At 30.1% G+C, this 20,052-nt stretch overlaps 2 protein-coding genes across 2 annotated transcripts; both read right to left on the minus strand.

Annotated features, from left to right (window-relative positions):
- Positions 1 to 2,439: 2,439 nt before the first annotated feature.
- On the minus strand, positions 2,440 to 8,797 carry LOC107017981 (probable beta-D-xylosidase 7). The gene is made up of 6 exons (XM_015218300.2): positions 8,340 to 8,797; positions 7,131 to 7,433; positions 5,029 to 5,198; positions 4,819 to 4,916; positions 3,356 to 4,120; positions 2,440 to 3,269 (listed from the first exon to the last, which is right to left on the minus strand). Exons 1-6 carry the CDS (start codon positions 8,739 to 8,741, stop codon positions 2,680 to 2,682), a joined length of 2,328 nt encoding a protein of 775 aa, XP_015073786.1. The 5' UTR covers positions 8,742 to 8,797; the 3' UTR covers positions 2,440 to 2,679.
- A 2,478-nt stretch (positions 8,798 to 11,275) lies between these two features.
- Positions 11,276 to 15,729, minus strand: LOC107015827 (probable beta-D-xylosidase 7). Its single transcript, XM_015216243.2, has 6 exons — positions 15,220 to 15,729; positions 14,311 to 14,613; positions 13,813 to 13,982; positions 13,610 to 13,707; positions 12,182 to 12,946; positions 11,276 to 12,067 (listed from the first exon to the last, which is right to left on the minus strand). Exons 1-6 carry the CDS (start codon positions 15,628 to 15,630, stop codon positions 11,481 to 11,483), a joined length of 2,334 nt encoding a protein of 777 aa, XP_015071729.1. The 5' UTR covers positions 15,631 to 15,729; the 3' UTR covers positions 11,276 to 11,480.
- Between the last annotated feature and the right edge of the window lie 4,323 nt (positions 15,730 to 20,052).

Raw genomic sequence — 20,052 nt, forward strand, 5'->3', positions numbered from 1 at the left:
TATATATATATATATATATATATATATATATTAACACTTTGTCACTTCGACTTCGATCATGAAAAGCATATATAAAGTGTCAATTATTTATCATATATATAAATTCATGGAGAATATTTCTCTTTATACTGTTGAAAATCCCATAAACAACCAGATTCCACTTCCAAATTTTGTTTAATATACATTTGACATTTTATTTAAATAGAATTGACATTGAATTCCATAATATTATATGTAGCTGGATACAGTTGGTGGATAATAAGGGAAGTTTCTATACGGGTGTTAATATATATATATATATATATATATATATATATATATATATCATGCAAAATGTATCTAAAGATGATCTTAATTTTAAGAATTTAAATAAATAACAAGTTTAACTTTTATACGTTAAATCAACGAAATAAATAGCTTTTACATCATCAGATTGATTGAATATCGATGTAGTATGGATTTATAAGCAACAAAATAACCTACTATAACTTATAACTAAAAATAATCAGAATTTATATGTTTGAGCTTTAAAATACGTAGTTACCTAAGTTATATACATCGTTTTTATATATACAATTATTATCAGGATAATAAAAGCATCCGTCAACTAAATGAATACCCTAAAATGATCATTTCGTGGCTATTGAGTTACAACTGTTTCTTCAACCTTACCCTAATAACAAAAAATAAATAGTATATAGTAGTAATTTGTAGGAAGAATAATTGTCGAGAATCAAAAGATTCTTCAATACTTATTTTTGCAAATAGCATGACTCAATTCTTGCTGCATTTTAAAAAAAATTATTTTTGGTAGTCATAGATCAACGCATGGGTAGTTTGCTACATTATTATCATATAATTAATTAAAAATTATACTGGTTGAGATTCTTGAGAATCTTCTCCTTAACCATTAGCTTTTAACTAAAATAATTAAAGTCCACGATGAATCCTAGAGAAAAAAGCGTTTGACTTTTTCATTTTCATTTTCTTGCAATTTACTTTACTAATTAGAAATAGATATCTACAATTTTATACCTTCAAAGAAGATCCAAAATTTAAAATTCATAAATTTTTAAAATAAACTTAAATTAATATGACAACTATTGAGTTTACAGTCGAATATTTTAATACATATTTATGATTTAGGAAGATATTTATATATATATAGTTGGGTGAATCTTAAATGGACCATAAAGATATATGAGTTCGAAGTCTAAAGGACAAAAAATGTTAACAAAAATTCCATAATGGTATATGAATTTTTTTTAACCAAAACGACAAATCCGCAGGAAAAAGCTATAACAGCGATTTGTAAAATTTCCTTTTTTTTAAAATTATCTTTTTATTATTTTTTTTTGATTTTTTTTAAAAAAAATTAAAATCAAATCGCTGCCAAGACAGCGATTTTGAATTAAAAATATGATTTTTATTTTATTTACAAAACAGGTATGATGCTTATTTTTTTATTTGATTTAAAAAAATTAAAATTAAAATTAAAATCAAATCGCTGCGATTTTGAATTAAAAATATGATTATTTTTTTACAACACATATATGATGCTTATTTTTTTATTTGATTTTAAAAAAAAAATTAATTCAAAATCGCCTTTGCAGCGATTTGATTTTTTTTTTTTAAAAAAGCAAAAAAATAAAAAAAATAAATTTTTTATGTAAAACGCTGTCTTTGCCGCGATTTATTAAAAAAATATATAATTTTGAAAATCGCTGCCTTGGCAGCGATTTGTTTAAAAAAATATGATTTTTTTAAAAAAAAGAAATTTTACAAATCCTTGCTATAGCAGCGATTTTGCCAGTTTAATTAAAAAAGTATTATATATACCGTTTTAAATTTTTTATTAATATTTTTCACCTTTTAGACTTTGAATTTAAAAATATATTGTTAGATGAATCTTAAATAGACCATTTAAATTGGTCCTATTCATGAAGTGCTACAAAATATATTAGTGGTAATAAAATGAAATAAATGGAAAAGTTTGGTGCTTGTTTTTCCACTTAAAAGAATTTTGCACTAGTTCCTTTGGATGACTAATTAATTATATATAGCCTCTTTCTATATATAAAAAATATATACAAAATTCCATCAAGTAAAGTGATCGAAGAATATTTCTTATTCAATGTAAATTTTTTCCCTTTTAAGGCTTGCACGTTATTTGTACAATGTCATATATTAAGGCACAATCAATTTTTTAAAACTTCGTATTTTATAGCTAATTATGGATTCTGTAACAACCTAGCTTAGTAAAAATATAAAAAGGTCAGTTTGAGGGAATGTGTTGTACTCGAAAGGGGTGATACGTGGATAAGGTAGCAGATATTAATGACTGATTCCACGACTTGAACCTGTGACATATTCAAGACTCCCCGTCTATGTTAACGTCTTTGTTCTATAATTCATAATGAGATACACTAGTGAGCATCCTTAACATCTTAATGCTAGTAGTACTTGAATTTCTTATAAAACTTTTCGAGTTCTTGAAAAAAAAGAAGAGAAAATATAATAGATATCTAGCAAGACAAAGAGATAAAAGCTCAAATTCATCTTAATATCTATACTTTAACTGTTGCTGCTGCAACATTGCCACTCTTATAGGTATTTAGAGAGGATTTTTGAAATTCAAAATAGTAACAATAACTTTTTGTAACCATTTTTTTTTTGGTTTCATATCATGATGTTAATAGGATGCTCAGCATCTCCAACGACAAGGTAACGCGATCCTTCTTCTATCATCATTAATCCATCTTCATTAGCACTGCTAAGATGTTCACAAGGACTGATCTCAAACACAAGTTGTGAATTTTCCCCTGCCTTCAAGCTTACACTTTGGAATCCAACTAACTGTTTGATAGGACTTCCATTTCGCGCTTTGTCCTGTTTCACAAAAAGTAGTACTGGATGCTTACCATCCATTTCCCCTGAGTTTTCCACACTAACATGAGCTGAGAATTTCGCCTTCTCACAGTTGTCACTTCCTATTTCATCCACAGACGTGTAACGGATTGAGTCTGAATTTTCAACTGTCTTTACAGATAATAATTGATTTAACTGGATTGTGTTTGGAGTGGCAGAGTGGAATCCATAGGAGTAAGTAGTGTAGCTAAGACCATATCCAAACTCGTAAACTTTGGGACCTTTGTAGAATCGATATGTTCTTCCAGGGTAACCAGTTTTAGGATCAGGTCTCATCCTCATATCTGTCATTGGTATTTTGACAAAGGCTTGAGGATACCAAGTAACAGGTAATTTACCCCCTGACATTAAGAAAAACGTTGTCGTTGTCAAAATCAAGCATGTTTGAGGAAGGGGGAAAAATCGTAACGAAGTGATCAAGTCTTACCAGGATTATGTTCACCAAATATGATTTCAGCTAAAGCAATTCCTCCAGCTTCACCAGGATAGCCAGCCCACAAAATGCTTCCTATTTTAGGGTTATATTTCGCGAAAGAAATATCAACTGGACCTCCTGAGAGAATCACCAATATAACAGGCTTCTTTGCAGCTTTAGCAACACTATTGATAAGATTTTCTTGCTGCCCCGGGAGCACTAAGTCATCGCGATCAAATTGTTCCCTCTCTTGAGTTTGATCCAACCCCATGACTAAAACAACATAATCTGCATTTCTTGCAATGTTGACAGCTTGATCAATGTTAGCAAACGTGCAGTTAGCCGCATTGCAACCCTGTTGGTACTGAACTGACTTTGCATAACCAACCAACGCCTTGAGTATTTCGATGTATTTGCAAGGAGGACCGTCATAGTTCCCACGAAGAATATAAGCATTGTTGGCATTATGACCAATGACAGCAAGGGAGTTGGTTTTCGCCTTGGAAAGAGGCAGCAACTTGCCGGTATTCTTGAGCAAGACAATGCCATTTCTTGCAGCTTCAAGGGCTAGTTGTTGGTGTTGTGGAGCACAAACCTGGCTAGGACTAATGTTTCCATAGAGCTGTTTTCTGGGATCCCCATTGAATAATCCTAACCTCATTCTTATGGAAAAAAGATTGTGAAGAGCCCTGTCTATATGAACTTGTGATACTTTTTTCTTCATTACTGCTGATTTTGTGTATTTCTTCAAGTAATCCCCACAGTCTATATCCATGCCTGTCAAATTTCAATTCCCATCACATTTTGAAACAACATGGTTAGTCCATTACAGTATAGTGGCGGAGCCAAAATATTGACTAAGAGACGTCAAATTATATAGAAGTAAAATCACACACAAGGTGTGTCAACATGTAATAGATAAACATAAAAAATTATTTTTACCTAGCTACTCAGTATAATTTTTTGACAAAGGGGGTGTGAATCGACACCCCACACATATGGCTCTGCCAGTTGCAAGGTTAGTTCATATTGCAAAAACGAAGTAGACTTTTAAACTTCTGATCAAATTTACCTAACATGTCCTTTAATCTTGTGGTCATAAACAAGTCATGGAGAAAAGTTTAAAATTTTAAAAGTTTCCAAACAAGAAAAGAAAATATTTTTTTTGAAAGAGACTAAAAAGGAAAGGAAGACAAATAGATTTAAATTGTAGAAGTCCCCTGCTGCTTTCATTTTGGACTTTTATTTGCTCCATTTCAGCCCACAAAACCAAAACCATGGGGCCTGGGCCCAAATAAATTCAATAGATTGGGTTAAGATAATTGTAGGCCCAATCTAGCTTAGAGAGCACATGGATTGTTTCCACTTAAACGTTTTTATTTTTTTTGGTGACATTGATTATTATCATAGCATAATTTAGTTACATCAATAAATAAAGAAGTAAAAAAAACAAAGGTTTAAGGGTACAAGCATACCAGCTTTAAGTGCAAATGCTGTTGAATCTTCTGGTGTATTTCCATACCTGTGGTTATCATGCATGACTTGAACTGCGTCACAATCGGACGTAATGTACCTATAATATTTAAACGAGTTTAACTTCTATATATTAAAAAAAGACTGCTTAGTGTATATAAGTTAAAGATCGATTAATTATAAGAGTATAGTGCGTTAAATAGTAGAATTACCCATGAAAACCCCATTGTTGACGAGCTGTTTTAGTTAAAAGATTATAATTAGCACAACTTGGGATGCCATTAACACTGTTGTAAGAGCACATAATTCCACTGGCTTGTGCTTTCTGTATACAATCTTGGAAAGGGGGCTGAAATGTATCTGCCATATCTTGAGGGGTTACCTAAGTAATTATAAGAAAAATCAGAGGTCATGATTGCAAAAGGGAAAAAAGTGAAACTGAAATATACTAAACTTTATACTAGTACAAAATTACTTCCATAATTTTTTATTTTTTTTTGTAGATTCCTTAAATCTTGAAGTAATGTGACAAAAAGAATAAAAGTACAGTGTAAAAAAGCATCATTCTCATGCTTCATTTTTTCCACTAAAAGTTGAAGATTAAATACTCCAATTTTCTCAATCTATTGAGAAAAAGTGTGAATCCTAAAAAGAAGACAAAGACTTGTGTTATCTTTTACATTCAATAGTGGACATGGCCACGCCCACTTTTTTATTTTGGTCCAAATACGACTTTTCGTCAATAATTATATATTCAGTATAATTATAATAAAGTTTATATAATTTAATTTTTTGTCTATCGAAAGTAGAATTATTTCTAATACACTAAAACGACCTCCCTGGTCCCTAATCCACTCCACTTATTGTGCAAGAACAAATAGAAAATGAACAATTTGACTTTGAGACTTTTACCTAATATTCGACTAGCAATAAAATATGGTAATTTTAAAAAAGAAAAAACAAAAATTAAAGGGGCCAGGTATAATTAATACAAATCCAGTCTTTTGAAATTAGTCCATCAAAATATTGGCAAGACAAATTATATTTTCAATTTCTATTTTTATTTTGACATCCCACCGACAATGTCATAATAAACATTAAAAAACATTATTTTTCCATACTAAAATTTTAAGAATTATTCCCTGAAAATTTTAAGCATTAAAATATACATTTCTTTTTAAAAAGATCTGACAGATAAGGTTGTTGCCCTAATAATAATTCAGAAAATTAAATCCCGTGACTGTTGTTTCCATGATAGGAAAAGTACATAACCTATCGACAATGAAGTCTTCTAAACTTCGAAAGTGGTGAAGAATCGTTGAATACTGATTACTCATTGGTCATATAAATAAAAAGGCTACAGAAATGCAAAATATTAGTCCATGCCTCGTTTTTAACATTATTTGACTTGATATGATATTTAAAGAAAAAGATTTAAATTCATAATTTAAAACAATCACGAGATATATATATATATGGTTTCATTTTCATTAAAGTAAAAAAAATTTAGTAACGTGACATTTCTTTGAGATAGACGAAAAAAGAAAAGGATATCAAAATGAGATAAAAGAAGTACTCTCTTTCAAAGAAAAAAACTTGATTCGTCCAACAATATTTGTTTACATACTTGTCCACTTTATGAAATGAAATAATACATAAATATATTCTTTAACTTTGCATCATTTTATATTTATGTCCTTTTAACTTTGAATATGCACAAGTAGACACTTAAAATTGTATAAAATTAAACAAATGAACACACACGTCCTATATGACATCCTCGTGATAATTTGTGTCCTATGTGTAATGTGTCACATTGGACTAATTTGTCTACTTATTCAACTTTACACAAGTACAAGTGTTTATTTGTGCACACTCAAAGTTTGAGGGTATAAATGTGAAACGAGGTCAAGTTAAAGGACATATATATATATATGTCCTAATGGAATTTATGAATAATTTTAAACTTCCTAATTTACCTTATTATCAATTATATTCATTTTTTAATTACATTTTTTAAGATATTATATTTATTACATTTAAAAGGTGGTATAGTAAAATCAACCTTTTATTTATATTTTCTTAAAGGATGTGCTAAGTTATAAGTGAACAACTATTGTTGGACGGAAAAAAAAATAGATAAACACTTTCAGCCTAAAGATGCGTAAATCTGAGTTAATGAAAGACATAAAGTAGATACTAAACAATAAGTGAATATATAAAATACTTTATATGCGTAGAAATAACAATACGTCACAAACTGATTCAAACATCATGATTATAAAGAGAGAGAAAAAAGAAAGAATTAACTTACAACGGCGTTGAAGCTAAATCGATCCAAGTTTTTCCATTGATCCAAATCATAAGCAGTGAAATGTTTGCAGCAAGCAGAAGCTTGAAGGTGACCTTTTTTAAGCTGTCCACCATTAAAACTGTCACCTTGTACACCTCTAACATACCTAATTGCATATTTGCCAGTCATTATTGGGTCCTCCCCTGGTGTCTCTTGACCTCTTCCCCATCTTGGATCCCTAAATATATTTATATTTGGTGCCCAAAATGTCATACCTATTGCTTGACCTGCATTGTATACTCCCCTTGCCTCTACTCCAATCACCTAGTTCATTCTTAAAAAATTATTAGCAATAAAAATTCACATTTTTTTACACTACACTCATTATAACAAGTTACATGAATCATTAATACAATAAAATAAAATAAAAAGATGGACTATCAATAATTGAATTTTGAGACACAATAAATATCCATACATCCACCGACAATCAAAATGAAAGAGTACTATTTTTTAACCTACATACCTAATGTGTACTTTATATTTCAAAGTTACTAACATACTAATGTCTCGTTAATTTATCTAGAAAATGAAATCTCTTGACCATTCATAAATTGCATAAGAAAAAAAATAATATTTTAGATATGGTAAAAATAAAAATATAAGTGAGTAAATTACATTTCAACTTTACTTTACAATTTTTTTAAAAATGCATATATGTTAAGTGACAGGGCATATTGCTTCTAAATCACAAAGTTAATTATATATATATATATATTTTATTTTTTTTTAAGTTGATAAAATTTTATTAGTGCCTTCAAAATCAATCCTCCCTTTTAACATGGAAATGGAGAAAAAGTTTATAAGGTAAAAAAATCAAATCCTCGCTAGCAAAGTCTAGAAGTTAATAAATCGCGGCGGAAAAAAGATTCAAAATGCATAAAAGTAAAAAAAAAAGGAAAATACACAAGTATTTCTGTCCAAAATTTCAGAAACACACTTATACTATACTAAAATCATATCACCCGTTAAATTTATTTTATAAATAATTTTCTACCTCTTTTCAATTTACTATAAGTAGAAAATTACTTATAAAATAAATTCAGAAATAATAAAATCTTAGTATAGTATAAGTGTGTCTATAAAATTTAGAACATAAGTCGAAGGGCTACTTATTCATTATTCTAAATGAAAAATTAAACAAAACAGATTTTTAAATTGGTTACGAACCTGACCAATGCGGTACCATAGATTTTCATCAAAAGTAGCAGCAGTGAGAATAACTTGGGGAAAACTGGTGGCTCCGGCAATACTCCCATTGAAGAAAATACCTTTTCCGGCAGAACCAACGCCGTGCAATGATTCCGACCACCACTCATACGCCGGAATACCGAGTCTGGGTATTGCAGGAGCTGAGTTAACTAGTTGAGATATTTTCTCATCGAGTGTGAGTCGAGAAACAAGGTCTAGTACACGTACACTAATTGGAAGTCCTGTTTGGCAAAATTTTAACGATTTGGTTTGCGGATTCGACGAATCGCAAGAGAAAGGTGGCTGAGTTGATTGAACAATCGAAACTAATGATAGAGATATGAGAATAGTAGTAATGAGAGTTGAGATGTGAAGTTTCATTGTGGAGTGAAAAATGGGGGAAAATAGAAGTTGGAGTTTGGAGTGGTACAAAGAGAGGTGAACTTATTTATAAGAAGAAAAAAAAGAAATTTAATCTTTTTTGATAGTAAAAGAATATTTTACTAAAGTTACTAGTTTTGGATATACAATATTGAATTTATCCATTTAGTTTTAAAAGTATATGTCTATTTAAAGCCTAGAGCATTTTGAAATAAGTTTTATTATCTAATGAGGATGATTTTTGGTGCAATTTAATTCGAGTATAGAAAATAAAAATTTTACTTTATATTAATTTTGAGCTAAACTTTTATATCCTGCAAATCAAGTAAAATTTTCATGTATACAAGTCATTAAGTTATTTCTTCGTGGTATTTTAATTTTGATCCATTATCAAATCAGAGTTAGCCGATACTAATGAGTAACTTTTCCATAGAATATTTGATTGATATACTTAAATTAAATGTTTAAATTAATTTTTGATGTGTATATAAAAAATTAGCATAAATCTTTATTTTACTTGTCTTAAAAATTAAAGAGTAAAAGCACTTTGAAATTAGGCATAATATATAACTGTGCCCTTTAATTTGGGTTCGAATCACATTTATGTCCTTCAACTTTGGGTGTGCACAAGTAGACACTTAAACTTGTATAAAGTTGAACAAATAGACACAAATATCTTACATGTCATTTTTGTCCTACATGGTGTCATATGCCATGTAGGACTCATGGATAGTTAAAGTGCCTGTTTGTGCATTATTAAAAGTAAAAATTTAAGGAATCCCATAGTGTAATAAAGTAGGGAAAATTAGAGAATATAAAAATTATAGTTGTGTATTTAAGTTATTTTTCCTTATTAAAATTGAAGGTTAAAATTAAAATTTGAAGCCAAGTTTAAGGTCTAATATATGTATTATGCATCGATAGTAATTGCATAAGCTATTACTATTCAGAAGCAAACGAAGTAAGTAGTTTATTTCTATAAGTACTTTTCAGAAACTTGGTTAAGCATAGGTTGGTGTTTAATATTAATAATATTTTTTTAAAATAATTAGCTGAATATAAATTATTATGTGTTTTTGAAATTTTGATCAATTGAGGTACATGGAGGGATCATTTGGTCCATCTCATTATATTGATTTTTCTCTTTTAATTTTACTTTTATCTAAACAAAAAAAATTTCAAGAAATTATTTAATATCTTATTAAGGAAAAATCAATAAAAAATTACTTTTTATTTAAGAAAAATTGCACCAAGATAAAACATCATTTATTATAAAACGAGAGTAGGAAGAAACTTTCGTATTAATACTTTTTGCTTTGTTAGGTTGTACTTTGTATTTAGATTTGATTAGTCATATAGCAACTTCTCATTAACTATAAAATAAATAATCTGGTAACCCGACGAGTCTTACTAATAAGTTTCGTACTTATTTCTCATATTAAATATTATAAATCTTTTTTTTCTTGTTATTTTAATCTACGCCATTTATTTTTTATTATATATATATATTCTCCTATTTTTATCCTTTTCAATTTCCCCGTTTTTTCCACCAAAAAAAAAATAGAATAAAAAATTTCCCCGTTTTGTTTTACCTACTCCAGTTGTATCGAAAATTAAGCTTCAACTAAAAAACTAACAACTTGTTCTTATTATTCTTCCTTTTTCGTCGTATCAAATTTTATTTTACTAAATGTAACTAAATAATCATAAGAATAAAGAGTAGTTAATAGTTTTATTTGTCATATGATCTTTTAACAAAAGATAAAAAGTTCAATCAATATGCATAATAAAGTAATATATATTATCATTCGAGACAATAGTAAATACTCATGTTTTAAGAAACTTATTGGCGTATAAGAGTGTAATAATAAGGATATATTTGAACCATTTATAGAAGTATATGTAAGCTATTTTTGTAATATAATATAGATATATTGCTCTAAATTGCAAAATAGAAGGACATATCGTGCTCTATTCCCAATTAACTTTAATCACAATATTCGGAGATTCAGTTAATTCGTTGTTAAAGTATTGAAGAATTTCTAACTTTAAACACTTTTTGTGGTCATATTGATTAAGATCATACTAATTAATGGAGCTCATTTTATGCGTTCTTGCGTAGAAAAGTTTTGGTTGTCACGTTTTAGAAAAGATTACCAAAATGATCCTTAATATATGGTGGTTGGATTGTTTTGGTCATAAATATATACCCTTTAACAGGAATAATCCTTGATATATGAAAAAAGTACTCATCTTGTTAGAGAACGTTTTATCCCTTAAATGATATTACGAAATGCAAATATCTAATGTACAATCAGCAACCTAAAACTTAGAAAAATATATATAGAGTAAGTTTAAAGAATAATTTTATGCAGTTGGTGGAGGTAAGCTACACGAGTGAGTAGGACAATGACAATCCATGAGCATTCTAACATAATTAATTGTGGGACTAATCATATTCATCAGTAGAAAGGATAGGGACTAATAATATTTTAAACTATTCAAAATTAAAGTAGAATTTATGCAAAAGGATGATACTTAAGACATGATATTTATTGATAAAATGAAAACAAATTATTCATCAATTCACTTGTCATATTTTAAATTATTATTTGTCATAAACCTAGAGTAGAACTAGTTTCTTTCTGCAAATATTAGCAGATTTAACTAGTAACCTTCCATAATTAAATTTTACTTGCTATTATCTTAATACTAACTAAAAACCTTAGATCTGGGAGATCATAGAGATACAGGAACAGGATACTCCTGATCTCCCACAAGAAGGAAATGTTTCCCTTCATCGATAACTAATGTACCATCTCGATTAGCCCTGGTGAAGTGCTCACAAGGCTTCACATCAAATGTAACTTGTGTATTTGCCCCTGCTTCCAAATTCACACTCTTGAATCCTATCAATGTCTTTTTTGGAACCTCATCCACTGTGCTAGAGTGCTTCAGAAACAACAACACGGGGTGCTTACCAGCCATTTCTCCCTGGTTTTTCACCGCAACTTTAACTGTTATCATCGCGCTGTTACATACTTCTGGTCCAACGTCTGATACAGCAATGTTCAGAACAGAACCTTTTTCAGTTGCCTTGTTGATCTTTGGGTTCTTGAAAAGCAGTTGGTTTTTGCTGACAGAGGCAAATGTGTAAGAGTAATTAGTGTAGCTGAGACCATAGCCAAATTCGAAAACTTTTGGCCCATTGTAGAATCTGTAAGTTCGCCCTGGATATCCACTGGATGATTCAGGTCGCATCCTCATGTCGTTCATTGCTACATTGTTGAACTCCTTGGGGTACCAAGTGACTGGTGATCTGCCCCCTGCAAAATAATGTAGTCTTGCATGTTTAGCAAGTGTTCCAGCAATAGATAACAATTAAATATCATTTGAGGAAATAGAGTAACTATCAAGGATTGTTAAAAAATGAACTTCACCTGGATTGTGTTCACCGAAAAGTATCTGTGCTAATGCAGCGGCTCCACCCTCACCAGGATAACCAACCCACAAAATGCCTCCTATTTTTGGGTTGTCCTTTGCAAAAGTTACATCAACTGGACCTCCAGACATCAAAACCAGTATAACAGGTTTTGAGGCAGCTTCGGCGATTGATGTAATGAGTTTCTCTTGCATACCAGGTAGCCCCAATTCTGTCCTATCAAACTTCTCTCTTTCAAGAGTCTGGTCTAATCCCATTACTAGAACAACATGGTCTGCTTTTTTTGCTATATTAACCGCTTCATCTATTGCAGGAGAAGTACAGTTGATGAAATCGCAGCCCGGATGGTACATTGTGTTTGCAACATATCCCTGAAGCCCTTGGAATAATGTAACATTCTTGCAAGAAAAGCCTTCATAGTTACCTAGAAGTACTTCAGAATCATTTGCTTTGGGACCTATTACAGCAAGGGATGTTGTTTTCATCTTTGAAAGTGGAAGGAGCCTGTTGGAATTTTTTAGAAGGACACTGCCACTTCTTGCTGCTTCGACAGCTAGTGCCCGGTGCTCTTCACTACAAACCTCTGCTGCAGAAATGTCTCCATATTCCAATTTACTTGGGTCACCGTTGAACAGCCCTAGCCTCATTCTAACGGAGAAGAGATTGTGAAGAGCTCTGTCTATGTCAGATTCTTTTACTTTCTGCTTCTCTAAAGCTGATCTTGTGTATGTCTTCAAGTGGGAACCACAATTCACATCCATGCCTGAAATTACATTGCCAAGAACAAAGACGCATTTAGTTTCATCAACAAAGTTTTCTTAGATTTGAAAGGAATTTCTAGTTGTCACACATTGTTTTGACATATTGTTTCATTATATGCATAATAAATGTTCTCTTTTATAATATTTTTTCTTACAAGTAGAAGTTGACTACATTCAATCAAGGACCCGTCTGGAACAAATTTCATCTCTACCAAGAAAAGTCATGCATGTTACTTCTCATCTTCCTACATTCACATTGGACAACAGGAAGTACTGAATTTAATTCACAAATCATAATAGCAGATGCTTTAGTAATCAACAGAATTTATTAGAAGGACCAGAAAGCATGCTAATAATAGAAATGCACAGATCATCCAGCTTCAGGACAGAATGGACCAAGTCATGGGCATGTCAATGGTCCTGCATTTTACAAAACACGCAAGCTAGAGAATGGGTTATAAAGTAATCAACTTTTTTCTGTTACAGCATGCGTTGTGTCACAGTTCACGCTTTAGAATTAAGCAAGTCATAATTGATGTGAGGCATTCAATCTTCGATTTCACAAACAAGCAAGACAATGTTTTTTCTACTTATTGTTTTTTTTGGAAAATTTTGTCTATTTTAACAGCAGAGCAATTGAAAGTTTGAAACAGACAATCAGTTACCAGCTTTGAGGGTAGCAGCTACTGCATCTTCAGGTTCTTTAGCATAATGTTGCTCGGAATACATTTTGTCAACTGCATCACAATCTGATACGATGTACCTTTATATTACACACAACTATTAGTCTTATATATATGCTGTTAGATTTCACGTACGAATGAAATGAAACATGATTCAACATTCTCTTCTATTGTTGGGAAATTACCCTTGGAGACCCCATTTTCCACGGGCAGTAGTTGTCAAAAGATCAAAGTTGGCACAATTTGGGATCCCATTAACAAGATTGTAAGCACACATTACACTGCTGGCTTTCCCTTGTTCCACGCAATCCTTGAAGGGCGGTTCATACGAATCTGCCAAATCTTGCTTCAAGACCTGAATAGCTCCATTTATTAGAACAGAAATAGTGCTGACAATCTTGTAGATGTTACTCTTCAAGTATGTGAATACAACCTCATTTAATAACTTAATTAAATCTTGTGAATCGTCTAATTTATCTAAAAGTTTATATTTGTGGAGATACATACTTAAAGTTATTCTAGATATGCAACACATCCTCTCAACATGCAAACCTTCTTGGACGTGGTATATATATCACAGGGAACCAAAAGAAGTATTTCTCATTCCAAAAATGGAAATTCAACAAGATAATGCGAAAAGCTAAAATCAATGTACTGCAGCAACAGAGTTAGTTAAGACTTACCTGAGCATCGAAGGTGTAACGACTGAAGTTATGCCAATTATCCATATCTTGAGCAATGAAGTGCTTACAACAAGCAGATGTTTGAAGATGCCCATCTTTAAGCTTCCCACCTTCAAAACTATCCCCTTGAAGTCCTCTTACATAAGCCACTCCATATTTTCCCACCATCATAGGGTCTTCCCCTGGTGTCTCTTGGCCTCTTCCCCACCTTGGGTCCCTGAGTATGTTTATATTTGGTGCCCATAATGTTATTCCCTTTAGCTGACCTGCATTGTACACTGCTCTTGCCTCTCTTCCAATTGCCTACAGAAAGCAACAAGTTCAACAAACTAGTACTGATTTTCTTCTTTCTATCCAACAAACACATTCCTCTTCTGTCCAATAATTTTTTAACCATAACCTTCAACTAAATATGATTTTAATACATGTCATACAAATTGTAAGATCATTAAAGTTATCTATAACTATAATTACTCCCTTGTCTGGTCCATTACCAAAAATAACATTCCAAAATACTAGCGAATTTTAAAAATCAACATAGAATTAATTACTCTGTTCCACCTTACTCTTACTCCAATAGAGCGATATTAATGTGGTTAAAAGAAAAAACAGAAATATTAAATTAAGATCGACGACTAAATAAGAACGTCAAATTTCCAATTTAATAATATTAATATTTAATTAAAAGGAAGAGGCATGAAAGACGGACATAGACAACTAAAAAGGAACCAATGGAGTACATTTTGAATAGCGTAAAGACGATCAGAGTGCGTCGGAGTAAAAGAAAAGGGTTGATATAGATCGAAAACCAATACAAAACTAGCCAATATACGATGAATTCAGGCGATACTCCTAAAATTGAAAAATAATAAAATTTATCTCTCAACAAACATGATAATAATCTCATACCTGAGCTATACGATACCAGAGATTTTCATCAAAAGAAGAAGCAGTAAGAATGATCTGAGGGAATTGAGTTGCCGCCTTAATGGTTCCATTAAAAAGCGTACCCTTTCCATGCCTAGAAATGCCGTGTAACCCTTCCGACCACCATTCATAAGCGGAGATACCGAGTCGAGGTATTTCCGGCGCTCCATTAACGAGCTGTAAGATTTTCTCATCTACAGTGAGACGCGAAACGAGGTCGTTTACCCTTTGTGGGATTGGTAACGCAGCGTTGCAGAAGGGATATGAACTTGTATTTGGGTTTGAAGAGTCACATGAAAATGGAGGTTTAGTTGATTCAGCACGGAGAAAAAGAAGCACTAAAATGAAGAAGATAAACATGACGGTGAATTTATTAGTTATTTGCTGTTCCATTTTTTTTGGTGTTTCTTCTCTAAAAACAAGTTTACTTATATATAATGTAAATGTAAATGTACTTTCTTGCCTATGAATAAAATTGAATGTAACAATATATAAAGGTAACAATTTATTCAAATTAAATTAGCCAATGATGGATTTGATCGGTGATGCCTATTTAATGCAATCTATATGTAGAATACACCTATGGTATTTTTTTTCCAATCATTTATGATTGGTGAATTTCACTTTGAGGATATTTATTACTGAAGTCTGTTACCTAAATTTGACGATGGAGCTTCACAACTAATATAGCCCGTCCTAAAACAGTTAAGACTGGTTGGTCATCATTTGTTGAAAAAAAGAGAAGAAGAAAGATCGATTATTGTAGTAATTAATTTTTAAATATTATTTTTTTATCGTATTTTATATTTATATGAAAATTTGAATAATTTAAATTTATGCGATATAAGACCCATTTAGGAGAAAGTGCTCCTTATTTAAGTTTTTATTTTATATCAAACTATTCAAATTTAAAAGAAATATGTTATTTTTTTTCGGAGAAACTCGCTCATTTTTGCTAGTAAAGCTGCAAATAGTAAATGGAGTGAAGGCTTGAAGTGGAAAACATTCGGTGACCACCTTTCTATGTTTTGTGAGTGGATCATAGCAACGGTGAATTAGGTCACATCACTATAGGAGTAATGTGACAAAATAAGCCAATCAAAATTTACTTCAATTTATAACAAAAAATGGGTTGATATATTTTTGAATGGATTCGTAAGTATTTTTTAAATTTTTTTTTTATTTGATATGTTATATATAGTCATGATAAAGGAAGAAAATAATTTTATAAGGTACTACTTTACAAAAAAAATCAACAAATAAAACTCAGTAAAAATTAAGTAAGTTGGGTCATTATCAAAGTTATTTATTAGTTCAACTCAATTTATTTCAAACATAAATATCTTTTGAATGGATGAATAATATGTTTATTTATTAATTCAATTTATTTTGACTTATTCAAATTCAATTCAACTCGTTCACTTGATGTCTTATGATGGCAAAGCTTCACAATAAATACTATCTAGTTTATTTTTAGTTTTCATGATTTTTATTTTTAGAGCTAAATTATAATAATTTTGACTAATATTTTAAGATGTATATATTTTTATCACAATATTTAAAAAAAATGTAACTTATAGTACCTTTCATATAGTTTTTGAATATTTAAATACTTTATTTAAAATATTGAATTAGTATCTAATTTAACTTTAAAAATAAATCAAATTAACTTTCGAAAAACATAATATAACAAATTAAAATAGATGAAAGGAGTATAATCGTAGAACAATTACGACTTATTGTTTACTATCGGTTGAAAAAGAAGGAGAAGAAAGATGGATCATCATCTAATTAATTTCAGATATTTAATACTCACTCCATCCCTATTTAATTGTCCACTTTAGAAAAGGCAGACATACCATAATGAAGTTATAATTTTTTATTAAATATAGCTTCAAAAAGGATAAATTAAAACTTAGAAATTTTGAAGAAGTTTAAATGAGGGTATAATAAGAAAACAAAATTTGTCCTTTCTTGATTTATTAAAATAGACAAGTAAATAGAGACATCTAAAAGAAAAAATATGAACAAGCAAATAGAAACAGAGGGAGTATTTATATTAAGAAGATGAATTAATTTTATCCTAATTTTGGTTTCCGGCCATCTCAGTCTTTTTTTGCCAAATAAACCTAGGATATGGTGGAGCTCCTTTTATTTTATTTTATCTAGAATAATGACAAGGTCTACTTCATATTGCTATATTCTACTTGTTCTAAAAAAAATATGAAAATTAAATCTACTACTTTTTTGTAAAAAAAATTTCATTCAATGAGATTTAATTAATCAGAATTCATATCAAGTAAAGCTTCCTCAATATTTTTCTATATTTGGGGCTCTAGTTAAGAGAATAATGACCTCATCTGTTGCATTACGTTTTTGGTGTACTTCCATTCTTTTTGCCTCATCTTTCCCAAGGAAATTTGTCAATTTTGCTACTATTAAAGCTGCAAACCGTAAATAGAGTAAAGGCTTGAAGTGGAAAACATTGAGTGACCACCTTTCTATGTTTTGTGGGTGGATCATAGCAACGGTGAGTTAGGTCACATCACTATATATATAGGAGTAGACGTAGCAAAATTAGTCAATGAAAAAATTCAGTTCATTTAAAAAAAATTGATTTAATATATTGGTTAGTGAACAAAATTTGTGAAGTTTGTGTGCTAATTTGTTTGGACATTCTTCTAAAGAAATGACTAGCAAGCTACACTAAATCTCAAAAATTGTACATAATCAATATAAGACAGCTTAACCGAAATAACGAACATCACATACGTCAATGAGATTAAGATAGTATTAACATATAGATTGCAAATACAAGTGTTAAGCGCTTCGACATTCTATTCCAAACATCATGACCTATCAAAAACTTGGAACAAAATAACAAATTGAATTCTTATAAACTAACTTAGTTTTATGAGATATCAATATATTAGTCATGTGTCATGACCCGCCACTTTGTCATTCAAATTTGGCATAGAAATAAGAGGGACCTAAAGTTATAAAGAGGTTAGTGGAATATTTTAGATTCCCTAGATCTTTTCTTAGAAAACTCTAGAATACCTTCAAAATATTTTAGTAAGCCTTAAAATTTTCTAGACTAGTAAAGAATTCTCAAGAGAGACTAGATATTTGTCAAAATGCTTTAAAATACTCTACATTCTAAAAAAAATTCTAAAATATGAACTAAAGTGTAAATATATAAGGACTTATAAAGTAAATATTATTTATATTTAGATCCCTAAAAAGTAGTATAAACAGAAGCCTCTCATTTGTAAATCATCCAACAAATTGCAAAGTATTCACCAAATAATATACAAAACTTTCTTTAAACCTCTCTTAATCTTTTCTCTTAAGCTTTAAATGATTTCTCTTAGCAATCTGTTAAGTTTTAAATCATTAATTCATTCTGTTAGAAATCTCAAGTTTGAAAAGGTTTAAGGCTTTTTGAGGTTATAAAATTGTGAAATATTCGTGAAAGTTTCAAAAGGTTAAGTGTTCTTAGCGATCTTGTGTTTTAAATCATTCCCTTAACAATCTTAAGTTTCAAAACGTTTAGGTTAAAAGATAATAAAATATACGTGGAAGTTTCAAAAGTTTTAACGATTAAAGATTGTGAAGGATTCGCAATTTAACTCTAATATGATGTGATTTCAATATATCAACCACATTTTTTTAAATCAGTATTCTTACCTAAAATCCTAACTCTACCCATGAATCTTCCGAATTTCATTTGCATCATCCAAATTTCGGATGACAACTTTATCCCTTGTCATCGAATCATTGATGTCTAAAATTCTAACTCTACCCTTGAATCTTCCGAATTTCAGTGACATGTAAGAAAACAATATTGCATCATCCAAATTTCTGATGACAACTTTATCCCTTGTCATCGAATCATTGATATCGTCTACATACATACGAGGAGTATGATCTCTGCGACAGAGTTTGTCAAAATCAGCTAGTTGAACGGATTGTTTATCATCTCTTGAAACAGATCCTTTTCTAGATCCACCTTTAACTTCAACCTTCATCTTTACCATTATTAACTTGCAGCTTTTAAATTTAAATTTCATAAAATTGATACCTTTTGAATTTATCAAATTTCTCATTTTAAACGAGTATTCAAACTTATTAAGCGAAAGAGGATTTCTCTTTTTAAATGAATGGACCTCAATTTGAAATGGCTTATATAGTCACATCTGTCTAGCAATTTATCGCCACGGATTATTACTCATTTTAAAAATTTTCACTAAGATGGCAAATATCTGACCATTCAATAGAAACACAAACTGATTCACTCTTCCGATAGTCCAATCAAATAAGGAATGTTTGGTTTCGAAATCATTTTATTCTAAATTTAAAAATTGAAATTGAATTTTTAATTGGTTAATAATATTTTTAGTATAAGTAATACTTTCACTTTTTTTTTGTTTATATCTGTCAACATTTGTCTTTTTATTTTATGCATTCTTTTTTCCTAAATTAAAAAATAAGAGAGTCGACTAAAAAAAATGTTTATATCGAACTCTTATGAAATAAAATAATTAATATCATGAATTTAAATTAGAATTAAATAAATTCTAAATGAATTATATATTTTTTTATACTTATTCTAACAAATGAAAATCGTTAATATTCTTTTATGTATTAATTAGGTATAACTATTCGAGTTTTATTCGACTTCAGAGTGAACAATCTCATCAAGCTTTCGTATAATTATTTCCTATATTCATTAACATGTATAAGGTAACCAAAAAGTTATCTATTCATATGGAAATTTGATATAAAGCAACTAAATTGAAAGCTTTACGTAGA

This window comes from Solanum pennellii, chromosome 4 (assembly GCF_001406875.1).
Source record: "Solanum pennellii chromosome 4, SPENNV200".
In the NCBI taxonomy this organism is placed as follows: domain Eukaryota; kingdom Viridiplantae; phylum Streptophyta; class Magnoliopsida; order Solanales; family Solanaceae; genus Solanum; species Solanum pennellii.

What these genes read in the sequence shown, in the direction of transcription:
- LOC107015827 (XM_015216243.2), bottom strand. Translation starts at nt 15,630, where the DNA reads ATGGAACAGCAAATAACTAATAAATTCACCGTCATGTTTATCTTCTTC. An exon ending in TCTGGTATCGTATAGCTCAG is followed by an intron (nt 14,614 to 15,219) that starts GTATGAGATTAT and finishes TGCTTTCTGTAG; the next exon opens with GCAATTGGAAGAGAGGCAAG. An exon ending in GTTACACCTTCGATGCTCAG is followed by an intron (nt 13,983 to 14,310) that starts GTAAGTCTTAAC and finishes GGAGCTATTCAG; the next exon opens with GTCTTGAAGCAAGATTTGGC.
- LOC107017981 (XM_015218300.2), bottom strand. Translation starts at nt 8,741, where the DNA reads ATGAAACTTCACATCTCAACTCTCATTACTACTATTCTCATATCTCTA. An exon ending in TATGGTACCGCATTGGTCAG is followed by an intron (nt 7,434 to 8,339) that starts GTTCGTAACCAA and finishes AGAATGAACTAG; the next exon opens with GTGATTGGAGTAGAGGCAAG. An exon ending in CAACAATGGGGTTTTCATGG is followed by an intron (nt 4,917 to 5,028) that starts GTAATTCTACTA and finishes TAAATATTATAG; the next exon opens with GTACATTACGTCCGATTGTG.